This window comes from Sipha flava, unplaced genomic scaffold (assembly GCF_003268045.1).
Source record: "Sipha flava isolate LNK unplaced genomic scaffold, YSA_version1 167_pilon_pilon, whole genome shotgun sequence".
NCBI classification, from domain to species: Eukaryota; Metazoa; Arthropoda; class Insecta; order Hemiptera; family Aphididae; genus Sipha; species Sipha flava.
In genome coordinates, this window is record NW_020271856.1 from 449,934 (window position 1) to 467,006 (window position 17,073).

The 17,073-nt window shown below is 25.4% G+C and overlaps 1 protein-coding gene across 2 annotated transcripts; it reads left to right on the plus strand.

Moving 5' to 3' along the window:
• The first annotated feature begins 5 nt into the window (after positions 1–5).
• On the plus strand, positions 6–14,672 carry LOC112679731 (katanin p60 ATPase-containing subunit A1-like). Of its 2 annotated transcripts, none has more exons than XM_025549632.1 (7): positions 6–185; positions 11,912–12,123; positions 12,291–12,417; positions 12,480–12,756; positions 13,644–13,966; positions 14,031–14,146; positions 14,275–14,672. In XM_025549632.1, exons 1-7 carry the CDS (start codon positions 58–60, stop codon positions 14,598–14,600), a joined length of 1,509 nt encoding a protein of 502 aa, XP_025405417.1. In that variant the 5' UTR covers positions 6–57; the 3' UTR covers positions 14,601–14,672. The 2 variants fall into 2 exon arrangements, with proteins under 2 accessions (XP_025405417.1, XP_025405418.1); XM_025549633.1 differs by lacking the exon at positions 6–185 and adding an exon at positions 5,489–5,894.
• The last annotated feature ends 2,401 nt before the right edge of the window (positions 14,673–17,073 follow it).

Sequence of the window (17,073 nt, forward strand, 5' to 3'; positions counted from 1 at the left end):
GGTTATACTTATTTTTCCGCGTTTAATGTCTACAAAAATCCCTCACTGTTTGACGACATGTTAGCTAACGGATTGCACGCTGATCACAAATGCAAAGTATTTACTGTCAAAAACCATCCTCATACAATTACTATCGCTACCGATGGACCTACAGAATTAATACTTCCATCCATAAATAGACACAGGTAATATACTTAAAATTTATAATTTTGGTTTATAACCAAGCCGACTCTCATGACGCATAGAATATGTCTCAATTAAATTATGAGGTTGACAGTATATGATAACAATTAGTGGCGTAATTTAGGGGGGCAAGGGAGGCAAGTGACTTCCCTGACAATTTTTTGAGAGATAAAGGTATAATTTTGTCCCCCCCCCCCAGATAATCTAACAGTATAAATAGCACCTTTTATTAATGAACTATTATGGGTATTATTTAACAATATTGATACCTAATACCTGCTACCTACAATTTATGTTTATCTAAACCATAAAATGAGTTAAAAGACTTATGTAAAATCAAACAATTAGATATACTGTATAAAATACATACAATTAAAATATTTTTTAACTGGTGAGGGGGAGGGGTGTCAGGGTTTTGGTAATAATAAATATATTATAATGCCCCTCCCTAGATTATTTCCCAGTTACGCCACTGATAACAATTTTAACACTTGAAATTGTTTGGAAAAATAAGCCTCTAAAATGTAGCAACTTGATTCTTTTGAAATATAATTATACTGATAATACATAAAAAATAGTATAATTTTTAAATTTTTATATTGTTACTTGAAAATATATAACAATTAATGCAAGATAATTACATTTTTTTTCAGTAATTATTAATTTATGTTCAGTCGATATAAGTAATGAATTTTATAGACCTATAATAAAATATAGATTATTTTAACTCGAAAAAAATTAATGTTTCTAAATTATTTTGAATTATAATCATTATTTAAATAATATTAAAATTATGATAAAAAAAATTTGAAATAATTTAAATATTAATTTCTATTAGTGATTCAATTATCACCAAAGTATGAATAAAATATTACGATAATACGATCTCATATATGTATTTAATGTACTGCAGGGCCGGCGAGAACTTTTGAAGGTCCTGATTGGTTTCAAACACCCTTTACTCACATTTGTTTGTCCAAGATATACATGCTACTTGTACATACTTAATTTAGTATAATAAATATATTCAAATTTGCATCTTATGCTACGACGGTTGAGATTCTAAAATAATTTTGTCCAGATTGCTCAATAAACGTACGGGCAAAATAACTAAATTCATAAATTTAAAATATCGAGGAAATATACTTATTATTGTGTATAGGCTTAGTTATAAAGAATATAATGGAACTGCTTTTAGACATAAATTCCAGAGCCAACCCGTAACAAAGGACCTCATTATCAGCTTTATATAAACAATGTTTATTAAAAATAATATAAATATATTATACTAGTTAACAAGCATGCTTTGTTATTGTTAGATTTCATTATACATTATTTGTCGGGCCTGGATTTAAATACATTTAAAACCATACAAATATGCTCTAAAAAAAAAATAGCCGAAAATGTCCTTGAAAAATGCATTTTACCGCAAAAATGACCTTATAAATTACTTAATTTTTTTTATTTTGGGCATTAACACACTATTTAATACATTTAAATCACACAACATGTAATCCGAGCAACGTCTGCAATGTAATATGAACTGACTGATTATTTGTTATTTGACCGAATACTGGTGACGTTTCATAGTCTATAATAAATTAAAATAAGATATGCCATACGATAAATAAATAAAATTAAAATAAGATTTGCCATACGGTAAATAAATAAAATTAAAATAAGATAAAAACTGAATAGAAAAATAAAGATTGACTATGTGTATGGAAAAACCCAATAAACCTACTTAAATATCAAGAAAATAATTTGTCTTTTGATTTTATTTTGAATAGACTAAATTTGTTTAGTATGTCGAACAAATATGCATTAAAAACCAACAAAATGACCCAATAATACTAAAAATTCTCTAAAAATGAAAAACGTCAAAATATGAAAAAAAAAAAATGCAAATTAAAATTTTTAGTTTTGAAACCCTCGTTACATGAAACGAATTACGTTCTTAAAGAGCATTGTGTATGATCAACTAAAAAATTATGCACTTTGCATTGAAATCCGGGCTCTAATTATTAGATACTCGTATTGCCTGTCTATATTTAATTACGTCTGAATAATAGGATAAAAATGGATGATTTATATCGAATCTACAATCTATATAATTATTTAAATAGATCATAACTACGATAGAAACTTTTTTTTATTTTTTTAATAACACTGGTTACCGCACGTGTTTTTCGCTAAAAAATACAACCTGACGAAATTTGATTTGTGCTAACAAAATAATTGTTCTTAATCAATTGTGTTACCGAGGTACCAAAAATATCTGAAACCTGTTTTTGTGAGTGGTATGTATGTACAATGGTGCATTTAGTGGCGATTGGGGTGTATGTGATCCTCTCGAAATATGTAGTTAACTTAACCTTACTCCATTCTCCCCATCAAACACTTCGAAATTGAATGTTTTTCAAATTTATAATTCCCTAACCTCGAAAATAAATCCTGGTTATGACACTGTTTACTCGTATATGTATGTTACGGTGAAAGACGTTACCGTGGTGATTTACCGGTTAATGACGTAATTACCCTGAAAATATGTTAATGTTATAATTGTAGACATTCGCAGGTTATTGACGTCTATTACTAGTTAAGTCAAAAAATAAGGTATTTAGTGCGATTTGACCAATATAAAAGTGGGTCAATTCACATTAAGGTAAATGCAGTTTTTCATTTTCCAAGAAAAATGTAAATTTAGATATTTAATTATCTTACTTTATTTTCAATTACGGATCTGTAAAGTCAGCATGTCACGGGGCGATGTGAACTTTGTATATCAATGCTCAATGATTCTCGTGTGTGACATAGTTTCGTTAATCAAAAATATTATAACAAACGTAAATAGCTGAAAAAAATCTATTTTATTATCGTTGATAATTTGTTAATCCCGACTCATAGTAATATTACAGATTAATTGTTATGCAAGACACAGCAAAACCCAAGGATCAATTGAACAGACGAAAGGGGCATATAAGAAATTTTATCTTCATGGATGGCTGATAAGAAATCAAAAGACTGACAAATGGCTTTAAAATTTGTGCGGTTCTAAAAAAATTGTGTCAACTAGGATAAACTATTGAATTATATAAAGTGTACAGCAAGGACAAGATTGATTTCAGCAGGGATCCCTTTCGATCAATGATTATTATTGATTCATGTGTGTTAACATATTAAAATTATTATTTAGTTCATTATTGTGAAAAATATGAGATTTATCATAATTTACTGATAATGTTAGTTAATGACATTATTGACTTATGAGAATAGTAAGTTTAAATTTAAAATACTCTTTTATGTAACATTTACTTATATAATTAAATAATTTTATTAAAATACGTGATTTACCAATTAACGTCTTTCATTATAATATATACACATATATATAATTAAGAATTTAATATGTAAAGTTTGATTGCCACAGATAGCTTGACTTTTTTCGTTATTTTATATTATTGTTCTCGACAACACTCGAATTAATCAATTTTTCATAATAATTATTTGTCACAAAATGACGAAGAGGATTAAATCATTACTGCATTATTTTTCTTTACAATTTTGATAAACATGATGTTCTGAGTTAAAAATACATCCATAGAGTGCACATGCTACCATAAATATAAACTCCTATAGAATGTACACAAGCACATGACCATTTTATAAGCCCATAATTGTATCATCAACAATTAATGGTATCACATAATGTGTATTCACATTTAGTGTATAACCGTTATAAATTAAATATATTTTATATCTAAATTTCAAAATGGGAACCCTGGTTACGGTATAATTCTGAAACTATTTATCCAATGTTCAAGCAATTTATTTTTTAAATCATAAAGAACTGTGAATAAGGTTTTAGCATAGAGTTATATATTTATACTATCTTACTCTATGGGTTTTAATTAGGTTGTGTCATATATACCGGGTTTCTTTTGTTTGTTCAATTTCAATATTAATATCGTTTTTGTTATTTTATTCTTCGGGATAATATATTATAATTATTCATAGGAAAAATTTGTTGCAAATTTCCTAAAAAGAGAAAATAAAACCATAATATTATGATAAAAAGATGCGCTTAATGTTTATTGAGGAATACTTATAGGCAAGAGAATGACAATAACGTCAATACAAAAAAAGACAATAATTGTGATATCAATAATAATAATAATTTAAACACGTCCAATTTCCTATAGAGCCTTGAACTACCATGTCTATAAATAAGGCATAGGGACCGACGCTTAAGATCTTAGGTAAAGCCGAGTGATTCAGCTAATATAATATGTATGTAAATATACAAATATGAGTTAAGTTTTAAGTACATCAAATCATAATGCATATGAGACGTTGACCATCGAGTGTAATTAAATTTTCATATCATATCCATACACACACGTATTCCTATACATAACATGCCGATTACAGATTATATTGCAGACTACTCCATAGATATAAATAAGTGATAAATAGTCAGATTTAACGCATATTCTACTAGTAAATATACAAGTTTCAACGAAAGACTAAAATAAAGAACTTATTCAAATAAGTTTTACGTGCTGTCTCTGACCTCCATCACTAAAATACAAACGTTTGCGTGCACAATTCAATATATACATATAAATATATAGCTGCTTAGTGTAACAACACCGTATGAAAATTATTACAGCTAAGGGTTTATGCACCCGGGGGCAATGTCCTCCCCCCACAATTATGCTACCCCACAACTCACACTATTGACGGTCAGTATTCAGGAACTTAAGAGCCGTGGGTATAATATAGATATATATACAGTGTGTTTTACTCAAATGGTAACGCGAAATATTTCTGGCTAGTTGCTTCAGATTGAAATGCGTAATCAGGAGATGATAGGAAATACTGAAATACAATTTTTTTTTTATGATTTTAAAATTTCTAACCTTTTCGGTGTTCGCAGACGTAACACAACTTGCATTTTTCTAAAGGGTAACGGGTATTTTAACACCAAATTCGGATAAACCAAATTTATTAAGCATTTTTTACAAATAAACTATTTTCTATTTAAAAAATTGGTAGATTAACAATGAGTGAAATTTTAAACAAAAATATAAACAAATTATAAATCATTTTACATTGACAAAATACAGGCAATTTTATATTTTTGAAAATTGACCAAACATTTATTTTATTTTCAACTTTCACTCGCTGTTAATCGACCAATTTTTGAAATAGGAAAATAGTTTAGTAAAAAAAAAAATGTTTAAAAAATTTAGCCTATCCGAATTTGGTAATAAAAATACATCTTGCTATAAAAAAATGTTAGTTGTGTTGCTCCTGCGCACACTGAAAGGATTAGAAATTTAAAAAATATCAAACAATTTGATATTACCATTTGAATTTTACCTAACTCTTTATTCCATATCTCCCTCGGACAAAAATATTTCGTGTTACCAATTGAGTGTTACATACTGTATACGTGTGTATTAATACGATTGTGTGTATGTGTACGTGTATGAGGGGGCAACGACGTTTAAAGTGTGCCAACAACCTATGTCCGAACTACCCCGCTGGACGTAGGTATGCACAACACTGTGTTCGTGCATGCCATAAGTACGTTTGGCCTATAGTCGTCACAACAACACCATGTCCGAAGGTGGTCGAAATGTGGAGTTCGAGATACAAATGACCGTGCCGGTCACCACGAGACATCTGTACAAACTTCCTCCTGGGTAGTATATACTTTATTATGATTTTTATTGAATCTTATTTTACATTTAGTATGATTCTTTTTAATAATGTAACTAATAGTGTATTATTAACCAGTGTTTTTAAGGTAACTAACCAATTACTTTAAAAAATTAACTAAAATATAACTTTACTCGTTACTCATTGCTTAAATGTATTGAAATTATATTTTATGTTCCACAAATAATATTGCAATGAAATTACTTTAATTTTTAATAAAAAAAAATAATAACTACGTTACTTTCAAGTTAAAAAAAAAAAAAATCAAAATTTAAAAACATAAAAAAATAACATGTAACTCGCAAATATCCCACGATTTGGTTTGTCCATAATAATTATAACCATTCCTCTCGACATCAAATCGATACGATATGCGCACATGTAGCTGAATTGCGTACACGATGCGCCGTCTCACGACTTGTAGATTCCATTTTTTCTTTTTAAGTTACATATTCAATCGCTACGTAACTATAATAATATTTTACGCAGAAATGCCATTTAATATATATCATACTGTAGTAAATTCAGTTCATTGTCATTCGGTTATTTTTTTTTACATTATTTTTATAACAATAAGCATACAATATAATTAAATAATATTCACTAGCTGATTAGTGGAATGATGTAATTTTATACTTAGTTTTTATTCGGTCCTAAACCTTAAATATTATAATTCATGAATTAAAATGTTCTTATTATATTTATAACACTATTGTCTGTATTTTAAAGCGATTGATATTATGCTAGAAGGCTAGTACATCTTTATTCATAAATCGAATTTATTAATTTAATATTTAAAATAATAATAATAATAATAATAATAAATTTTGCAACAATGTCCTTACATATTCAAAATTTTTAAATTAATTATTTATACTAGGGTTTCTCAATCTTTTTAATGTCGCGATCCTTCTCATAAGAGGTAAAATATAAAATAAGTCACCTCACGACCCTCCCCTCTCATTATAATAAAAACTGATTTAAGGTTTTTCTGTTTTACTGGTTACAAAATATATCTTTAACCATCAATGAAAAAAAAAAAATACGAGTTTTCGAATTATTAAACGAATGAAATTAAGTTTATAGTATATTTATGCTATAAATTAAATTTTATATTTTTAATGTAAATAAAAAGTTGTTTTTCTACATCAGTGTTTAATCATTTCTAATGGATGGAATCCCTTATCTAGGGTTTCGTCAACTCCAGGTTGAGAAACGCTGGTCTATACCGTATAACCAAGAAAAAATTAGGCTAAAAAAAATGTTAATCAATTTTTATAAGATATTATGGAGTTATTCTATCCGTAATACATATAAATCTACTCAATACAAATTGTAAAACTTTTAATCAATTATATAAAATTATATAATTTACATTTTTATGCAGTTGTAATAACTGTTATTTGTAATCATAAAACATAATAAATTATAAATAAATTATATTCGAACTGATATTTATGTCGAACTTTAAAAAAAAAATCTTAATCTAATCGATGTTTAAACAAATTGATTTAAGTAAATCTTGAAGAGATGTAAGTATAAAACTATAGACTTAATTTATACTTAGACTATTTACTTTATTTTTTCAATCCATAGATTGGTTGAATAATAAAATACTCTTTCATTTTTCTTGACTTATAACAAATATTATTAAAGTTTGTAAATAAAATAAAATAAAAATAAAATTATTATAATTATTATATTTATAATTTATGATCGGTTTCGGTTTAAAAATGTATTGTTAGATTTATACAAAGTCAAAAAAATCACTATTCAAATTCATTTTGTATTTAACTTATGAATTTTTAATTCAAAACTGGTCTTGAATTACAAATAAAATAATACTCTAGGCTAAGCATTTTTTTTATTTTTTTTATATATAAGCTATTAATTTATATATATTTTAACTATCAGTAGTTTAATAACAAATACAATTAATTTTTTATTTTTTGGTTGTTCATGTATTAATTTATTTATTTATGCCCTCATCCTATCTCCATTATTTAATCCGATTATTTTTATTTACTAACATTTAACTATTTTATTATATATTTATTTAGTTGAATAAAAATATTTACCAATTTTGTCTTATTTTATTACTTTATGTATTAATTATAATTATAATCAACCTATTATTATTATTAATCTAAATAAAAATAAATAAATTATATTTATCAATTACTTGAAAACCAAATGAAAATTAATTACAAATCTTAATTTATGTAATGATTGGGCAATAAAATTAAATAGTAAGAAAAAAATATATTAAGATGATAAATGTTCGATTAACCTCTTGTCTTCCGAAAAATTTAATTTGAACAAGATAAAATATATTTTTATTTAATAAAAAAAATCAACCTGACTCAAACCAAACCCGATTAATAAAATATATAATTATTAAATTAAATTATCTTTCAACATTTGTATAGCAAATAAATATAATTTTCTTATATTAATAAAAAAGGTTACAATCAATTTTGTCTATAAAGAAAATATGTAAAAGTTTATCGACCGAATTTGGAGCTAGAGGTCAATGAAATTACTAACATGCGTACGGTGAAATTCAGTATTTCCTTTTTAGTTGATATGTATAATAAAGTTTATTTTTCCAATATGAATTGCGTGACAAGTATTTTTTGACCTATTTAATCAAGTTTTTACCTTTATTTATATCAAAATATAGAAGCAAATATAAAGTTTGAAAATATAAATTTAAATTAGGTTATATTAAAAATTAAAATAAGGTATGGTTAGGTACTAGGCAGTGTTTTTTAGATTTTTACGTGTAGTATTTATAATATTTTAACTTTTCAGCGATTAAGAATTATAAATATAGTAATCTACCTAAAACAATATTTTTAAATTCGAGATGAAGGAAACATACGAAAATTAATGAAAATAATATTATTAAGTAATATCCAATGTTGTATGAAAATAAAAGCAAAGAATAATAAATATATCATGTAGATTATTTATTACAAAATAAACTATTACTTTGATTTACGATATCCTCAAATATATTTATAATTCACACCTTATGATTTTAAAGCTAGGAAGAAAATAAGCTTAAAAAGTATTGCTTACACCAGCGGTTCCCAAACTTTTTTTTTCGTGGTGCTTTTTTTTAGACTCGATTTAGCCACGATGCCCTGTTATGAATAACATTAAAGACAGAACAAAAGAAAATATTAATTGATAGCCATTTTATTAATTTTATTAAAATTAATCTTAATTATAAATTAATGCATTTTTAAGTTTAAAAAATAAATAAAATGGATTGTTATTATGATTATAGTTATTATATACAAATATACAATAAAAAATATTACATTATTTGTTATAAAGTTTTTACGAAAACAATTTAATCTTTTTTAACTATTTGTTATGAACCGTAGACTGCGGTTCCTTTATAAAGTGGTCGTAGTGCCCTTAGGGCACCACAGGCTTACACGTAGCATGAACAGATAAAATAATTTATTGATACCAAATGTAGTAAGCGGATCTATACTTCAGTTCCAAATTGAGTACCCAAATATACTGGAAGGATGTTGTGTTTAAAATCTAGTGTTAAAAATCAAACTAATGTTAACTTATTTGTTGGTAAATTTAAAACAATAACGTTAAGTGAAAATAAACAAAAAATTAATTAGTAAAATTAAATAAAAATGATTTAAAAAATTGAATTAATCAATAGATACTGAAATAAAAAAATTCACAATGTACTAAACATTATATTTTACATGGTTCTTTCAATTTTATTACATTTTGGTATCAATATATTTGTACTTGCTGATATTCATTATTTACAAAAAACATTTTCGGCGTATTTTAATGGTTACTTACGTTTAAACTTATAATATAATATAAAAACTTAAAAATATTAAACTTTTCTAATTCTACACTAAATTTTAATCATCTCAATGATAAATAATTAACTCTAAATTTAACCAATGAAATACGTTATATTTAGTTATATTTGATTTCATAAAAGATAATAAAATATTTTATTAATATTTCAACTTTCCTATATTTCTCCATAACTACGTGTTTCATAACCATGACTACGCGTTTGTTGCGTTTAATTATAATACAAATGAATACCATAACTCATATTTTATTCAAATATTTCTGATAAAGTAACATGTCCTCTGTCTTAATTTTAAAAAGATTATTACTTAAATTAGGTTCTTATTATAATTAGGTTATAAGACGTCTTAGATTAAAATAAATAATTTTAATTTTTTCAGTAATAATTAACTGAAATCAAATAAATTGTCTTGGTAATTGGTTAACCTATACAGTGGATATTGATACTAAAATATTATATCTATGAATTTTAAATTTTAAGCAAATATTTTACAGTTTAAATAATTTAGTGTTTTTTTTTTTTTTTTGGTGTGTTATAAATTTTTATAATAATAAAATACATATTTAAATCATATGGGCCTATACTACTCGTATTTATTTTTCGTACAAATAATTATTTTTATCTTATAAAATGTAAATAAGAGGTAATGGTCACAATAATCGAAGTCATCGAAAATACCAATAGTAAAAAATATATGTACATGTTACTAGCAGTAAGATAATTTAGGTAATGTGTGTAATTCTTAGGTATTATAGATAATGCTTACTAGTCTTAGTTAATTTAAATAAAACATATATTACATAACTCTATTTCAAACGATACCTAGATACTTTATAAAATTTCTAAACATTATATAAACTTAAATATTTCTCCTAGGCAAAGTAAGAAAATTAATCTATTTATAATATTTTTGTTCAAATTAACATACTCTTTTTATTTTTTAACTTTTACTTGTAGCACAATATTTTTATTGAATATTACAAACCTATTATCTTACTTATTATCAAAGCTCATAACTTATAGCATTTACATATTTTTTTTTTTAGAGGTCCTAAAAATACCTATGTGAGCTATAAATTTGTTTCAGATAACTACGAAGCTAAATACAAATTCTTATGTTGCATATTTTTGCATATTTCAAAATATAAAAGCTATTTTGCTTTTTTCTATTTTTCTGACTTATTTTTGCGTATTTAGAAATTTGTTATTTGCTATTTTGCTTATTTAAGTTTTTTTAAGTTCCGTAGCATTTAAAAACATATTTTCTAGATAACAACAAATAATTATAGTAGTGTTAATTATGAGTATTTATATTTATAATTAACTCATGTTTATTGAAATTTATTGTTTACATGATTTTTTTTTCTTATGTTTTAGTGTATATTTAAGTACTTAAAGTACTTTTTATGAGCATATTATAGTGCTTATAACCACCATTTTCAGATCTATAAGTTATGAGCCCTGCTTATTACTTGGCTGCTATTATAGATTATTTATTGCAACATGTAGTGTGCGACTGATATATGAATGACAAAGCTTATTATTTTTTAACACAAATGACATATACATTTATTATTTCAGGACTTAACCTTATAAGGACAAAGGCCTTGTCTTGTAATAATTGGTTATTGAAATTGGTTGAATAATTACCAAAAATAATTCAAAATTATAATATTCTGACTAAAAATAAATATCTTTTCTTATTACCCGTCTTGATTTTTGAAATTATTTTCATTAAGTCCTTATGTTTTTTATTGGATTATAAAATAGTATAATTAGTTAAATTTTGATTTTGTTTTCTTTTTAAAATATGTTATAACCCTGTAATGAAAAAAGGTGAACATATTATGAGTGTTGTGTTTATATATCCACACGAAAATGTCAATAAATGGTGAAAATTGTCATTGCATAATAAAGAGATATCGTGTATATCAACGATAAGATGTTAAGTATTTATATAGTATATTCTATAATCAACTATGGTGCGTTTACACCACATTATTGCCTACTTGGTTTTTGGTATATTGTTTAATGCTTAGGAAATATATGAATTCTATACATGGCTTAGTAATTTTCGGTACTAAACATGGTATTATATTTATATACTAATTAAAATTTCTATTTTTATAATAGACTGTCTAATAATAGACCTACAGGATGGATAGTTCAACAAGAAGTTGCTCGTATGATGGACTCATTGTTAGATCCATTTTCATCTTTTGCATCATTTTCCAAGCCTGTTAGACGAACAAATCAAGCATCAAAGCGATCACATCTTTATCGATCCTCTTCACAACAAACGCAAACACCAAATGTGGTGCCAAATATTAGCCGGGCAAATAATGGTGAATCTATAAAATATAAGTATTTAATAGTTTTTAATGTTTTAGTATAATTATACTCTTTTATTAACATATACCTTAATATTATAATGTTCTTAATGTGAATAGAATTATAGAATAATATAATTGTAATTAAAAGCACAATATAATATATAAAATATTGTTTTTAGATAATCGATCAAACAATAATCAACAATATTATAAACCAAAATCAAATGGTCCATCAGAGAAATGGGCTGCTTCTCTAAGGAAAAGAGATTCAGAATCGTTGCCTGCCATCCACACAAAAAGAGACAGGTAAATAATTATTTTGATATTTATAAACATCAAATACCTATATATTAATTATTTTTTTTAAGATGTTGTTCACACCCGGGTGGATACAGAACTAAGCCTGTTATACCACCTCTAATTCACCAAGTACCATCAACTGCCCGTCCAGCAGATCAAAAAAAACAATTACAAAAAATCAAAACTGTTGTTGGTTATGAATCTCATTTGGTAGACATTATCGAGAAAGACATTTTGCAAAGAAACCCTAACGTTCAGTGGGATCGAATAGCTGGATTGAAACATGCAAAAACTTTACTACAAGAAGCTATGGTGTTGCCTATGTTGATGCCAGATTTCTTTAAAGTAATTATACAAACATTAATAAAGTAAAATGATACCTACAAATCAACAATTTTAATAAAATATATTTAAATAAAAGTTTGTCTAAAAATTCATATGGCTATAGATCGATGAATGTATTCGAGTTATCAAAGTTCCACCGTGTATATTTTTATATGTATATTTAGATGTTATATTTTAACATGCTGTATATTACATATTGTGGTTGTAATAATCATTAAGACAAATATTTATTTGTTTAAACTTCACATGTCACAACTTATAAATACCATGCGTTTCAGACTCAATAGTATATTTTCAATTTTTTTTTAATTGAGTCGAACTATTTTTTAATTCCAAAATGATTGATACTAATATTACATGAATAGAAATTATGTAATATGTATAATTATCATCTTTAAAATTTACATACTCGTAAATCGGCATTTATTTAATTTTTAGTTTAATTAATATTTAATATTTCAGTATTTTTAGTTTTTTCTATTTTTTTTTTTTTTATTCCCGAAAGGATTCAGTAACTTATTCCTTTATCATTAATATACCATTGTTTAAATGAAGCAATCCAGTGATTGAATCTTCTGTGACAATTTTTTTTCTGTGTTATATATTTATTAATTAATTAAAAATAATATTTAAGAAAATTTATATAGTATACTCATATTCATAATAAAGATAATAAAAAATTTACGATTTGAATGTTCCAGCTTTTAATAAAATTATCATATTGTCAATTTAGATTGTTAAATTATATGTTTGTATATTTTATTTAACATAATAATACTTATACTGATTATAGACAGATAATATTATTTACTATGTATTATTTTATCATATGGCTTAATAGTTACACTAAAAGCTAAATGAAATAAAAAAATTTATCGATTTTAAAGGGCATTCGAAGGCCATGGAAAGGTGTCCTAATGGTTGGTCCTCCTGGTACCGGAAAGACAATGTTGGCTAAGGCTGTAGCTACAGAGTGTGGAACGACATTTTTTAATGTTTCTTCGTCAACAATGACATCTAAATATCGAGGAGAATCAGAAAAGTTGGTCAGATTATTGTTTGAAATGGCAAAAATACATTCCCCGTCTACAATATTCATAGACGAAGTAGACTCATTATGTTCTTTACGAGGTTCCGAAGGTGAGCATGAAGCTTCTAGAAGGTTTAAAGCGGAACTTTTAATTCACATGGATGGTTTAAATTCTACTAGGTAAATATTAAAATATGTAAATTCAAATATCTATTAATATTCAAAATCATTATTTTCTTAACAGTGATGAAGAAAATAATACATCAATTATGGTACTCGCAGCTACCAACCATCCATGGGATATTGATGACGCTTTTAGAAGACGCTTTGAAAAAAGAATATATTTGCCTTTGCCTAATGGTAATATGCCGTTATGAAATACACAGTCACTACATTTTTTTTTTTTTTACAAAATACAACTGATAATTTTTAATTATTATATTACATAATAATGTATTAAAAAAATTTTTATACTTATTCATTTTCAGATGATTCACGAATAACTTTATTGAAATTATGTTTGGAAGGAGTGAATCTTGATGATTCGTTTGATCATCGATTTGTAGCTAATAAATTAAGAGGATACACCGGATCAGACATAGCTAACGTCTGTAGGGATGCAGCTATGATGGGCATGCGACGAAAAATTGTTGGACAGACTCCGGATCAAATAAAAAACATAAAACGTGCTGACATCGATTTACCAGTTACAGTACAAGATTTCAATGAAGCTATAGAAAGATGTCGAAAAACCGTGACTAGTCAAGATATTGAAAAATATCAGTCTTGGATAGATGAGTTTGGTTCATTTTAACTATCATACATTTTGATAGAATTCAAATATGAACTATATAACAATAATAATACATTATTTTCCGTCTCATAATCAGATAAATAAATATTTTATACAAATTTATTATATTTAACTAAAAAAAAAAACGTTAATAATTATTTTTGAAACTGTGATAATTTTGAAACCATTTATTTATTTTATAATTAATCAATAATTGATAATATTTTACAAATCAATAGTCATAAATAATTATAAAAACCATTTGGTATAATGGAATAATGTTGGGTAGATTAAATTTATAATCTAATAATTATTACGAGTAATTATTATTATTTAGTACTATTTATAAATAATATAAGAAGTTTCACGATTAATAAGTTAATACAGTTTTTAAATTTTATAATAAATATTCATTCTTAATATTTCTACTTTAAAATGAGTTCTAATTAAAATAGTTTCTTATTTAATAATATTATTAATAAATTGTGAACAGTTATTTAGTATAAGTAATAAGTAAGAATATAGTATATTATTATCTTATATTTGTTCAAATATACGAGTATGTATATAGCACAATAATATTAACTAATAAAATATTTTAATAAATAAATGATATAATTTAACAAAGTCAATATTTTTAATTTTATTTATAATATCATAAGAAATTATATATGAAAATAAATGAATGATTGCTGAAAGGAAAAATTATATATCAAAATCATCAGATATTGTTTATTAAGTTAAAAAATACGAAATTACTTATTATCTTATACGATTTGAGACAGGTTATAATATTGGAAATATTAATTTAAAAAAAATTGTTGTGGTTATCAGGATCAATGGCGCGGTGAAAAGGGTAATCGAGAGAATACCGCCTCTCAGTGTTTTCAATTGGTGTTGGGTAGGTAATATTTAGTTTCATAACTATAATTTAAAATAAGAAAATAACACACAAAAAGATATTTTAATATTGATATAAGCAGGAGCTAGTGTCCAGTAGCTACTAGCTGGTAACAACGAGTCAACAAATAAGTGTTATAAACGAGTAATACATTTAATACGGTTTTTATTACTGTAATCTTGTGTGTTGTTAGATTTTATGTACATTTTTTATTTTTATATGCCGTTATTATTCAATAGAGTCTTCTCTAGGTGAGTAGGTATCGAGAAATATACTTGCCTTTAAAAATATTTGAGTTCGTCATGCCACTGATCACGAATAGTCTTCCGCGTTTCGAAACAATAATCTTGAGGGATTTGCGACAGAATACTTTTTTTAATTTTTCTGCAGCTTACGACCCTAATAATAATTGGAACCTACCATGTTATCTGAGAATTAGATGGGAGCAGACTATTATTACGATACGTAAGATCACGCATGGGTGTTTCCAGAATTTTTTTTATAAGGATAGGCAAAATTAATTTAAAAAATAAATGAAGATTTTTTTAAACATTTGATTTATACATTATTATTATTATTTAAACATTTTCTCAAATATAAAATATAAGATAAAATAATCCAATTATTATTAAAGATAGTTTTCTTCTATAAATATTAAAGTAATCTATGTTTACTAAATTTTACTAAATTGGCGCGTTACAGATAATGCTTTGAAAAAAAAAATTAAAATTTTAGGGAGGGACAAGTGTCTTGTCTTGCCCCCCTGGGGACGCCCATGAGCTCATGTGTTATTTTATGAACTCCCACTATGTGTATAACATATGAAACGTAATTTTACCCAATTAATATTATCATTTAACGATACTTTATTCTCATCTTATGTCATATTATGTTTTATTACCTCATGCTTGATATGCCGTGTCTATTTTCTATTATTTTACGTATTTTAAAATTATATGTTTTCACGGTCTCATTTTCTAATACCAAATAGAAAATTGATATATTTTTTTTTAATAAGCTTTTTTTGTGATATAATGACAACAATGAATTGATTGAGCAATACAAATTACTTGAAGTTCTGTATATTATAAATTAGATTTGGGAGGATATAAGTTTTTATAAATCATCTTTATCAGGGTCATATAAGTATTCAAATTCAATTTTAGCCATTCTGAAATACATGTGAAACCGATGGCTATCTTCAATCAACTCCTAGACCAATCGATTCTCCAAATTCTTCCCTATTTGTATTAATATAATGGATCCATCCTGATCGAGTTTTTTATTGGCTTACAATTATAAAAGCGGCTGTATTTTCCAGATCATTTTTCTAAACTAATGAACTATAGGAAGTATCAGAATCCATCTTGATTACCATGCATAGACGACCAACTTGACGTGATAGTGTATATGTGATTATACGTGATGGTAGTTTGATTATTACCGTAAGGTAATGAAATATCATGCCTTGTCTAATTATTCGTGAGCTGTCGTGACATGATAATAGACTGTCCCTAGCTTTAGATTAGTAGATTTTTTTTTCTTCTACTGAAAAATTAAAAAAGATAATCTATACTCATAATTTGTACAATT

Coding starts and splice junctions, on each gene's coding strand:
- LOC112679731 (XM_025549632.1), top strand. CDS start 58: ATGTTAGCTAACGGATTGCACGCTGATCACAAATGCAAAGTATTTACT. Junction 12,757..13,643: donor TGATGCCAGATTTCTTTAAA/GTAATTATACAA, acceptor TCGATTTTAAAG/GGCATTCGAAGGCCATGGAA. Junction 13,967..14,030: donor GATGGTTTAAATTCTACTAG/GTAAATATTAAA, acceptor TTTTCTTAACAG/TGATGAAGAAAATAATACAT.